Raw genomic sequence first — 1,073 nt, forward strand, 5'->3', positions numbered from 1 at the left:
GGGGTCACCAGGGACACCCACAGGGACTCCAGAGACACCCATGGGACACCAGGGACACCTCCAGGGACACCCGTGGGGTCTCCAGGGCCACCCATGGTCACCCCTGGGAACTCGTGGTGAACCACACAGTGTCTCCAGGGCCACCCCGGGGTCCACCAGGGCCATGCCCTGTCCCCAGGACCACACCCTGTCCCCATGGCCACGCCCTGTCCCCATGGCCATGCCCTGTCCCCAGGACCACGCCCTGTCCCCATGGCCACGCCCTGTCCCTCGTGTTCCCTGGCCAAGGGGGGGGTGTGGGGTGGGCTGTGGGTGCCCCCCCGGCCCCCCCCGGTGACGGTGTCCCCTGGGTGTCCCCGCAGACCCCGGGGCGGTGGTGGCGGCGCAGGGGGCGGGGCCGTTCGCGGTGGTGGGCGGGGCCCTGGCCCTGCTCGTGTTCCTGCTGCTGCTGCTGCTCGGGGCCCTCGTCTGGTGCTCCGTGAGACAGAAAGGTGGGCGTGGCCGTGAGGGCGTGGTCGGGGTGGGTGTGGTCAGGGTGGGGCCTCTGGAAGGGAGGCGGCACCTCGGGGTGGGCTTGGCCTGGGTGGGTGTGGTCAGGGTGGGTGTGGCTGTGGGGTATGTGTGAGGTGGGCATGGGCAGGTGTGGGTGTGGCCTCTGTGTGGGTGTGGTCTGAGTGTGGGTGGGCGTGGCCTTTGTGGGGTGGGTGTGGCCTCTGGGTGGGGTAGTTTGGGGTGTTTCTTGGGAGAGGTGGGGCGGGGAAGGTGTGGGCGTGGTCAACATATGTGGGCGTGTCCAGAGGTGTGGTGGGCGTGGCCTGGAGCCACAGTCGGGGCCCTTGTGGGGGGGGTTTTGTGGGGGAGGTTTTTTGGGGTGGGCGTGTCCCGCACGGGGGTGGGCGTGTCCTGACGGGGGTGGGCGTGTCCTGACGGGGGTGGGCGTGTCCCCAGGGTCGTACCTGACGCACGAGGCGAGCGGGCTGGAGGAGCACGGGGAGGCCCGGGAGGCTTTCCTGGGGGGGGAGCCCGGGAAGCGCAAGGAGGAATTCTTCATCTGAGGGGGGGAGCATGGGGGG

At 70.5% G+C, this 1,073-nt stretch overlaps 1 protein-coding gene across 1 annotated transcript; it reads left to right on the forward strand.

Moving 5' to 3' along the window:
- Positions 1 to 362: 362 nt before the first annotated feature.
- LOC108492016 (cell adhesion molecule 4-like) lies at positions 363 to 1,057 on the forward strand (the record flags this gene model as incomplete). Its single annotated transcript, XM_017803798.1, has 2 exons — positions 363 to 491; positions 949 to 1,057. Coding segments are annotated over 2 exons (236 nt in total), but the record flags the coding sequence as incomplete, so codon positions are not given.
- Positions 1,058 to 1,073: the final 16 nt, after the last annotated feature.

This window comes from Lepidothrix coronata, unplaced genomic scaffold (genome assembly GCF_001604755.1).
Source record: "Lepidothrix coronata isolate B3197 unplaced genomic scaffold, Lepidothrix_coronata-1.0 Scaffold4330, whole genome shotgun sequence".
Lineage (NCBI taxonomy): Eukaryota > Metazoa > Chordata > Aves > Passeriformes > Pipridae > Lepidothrix > Lepidothrix coronata.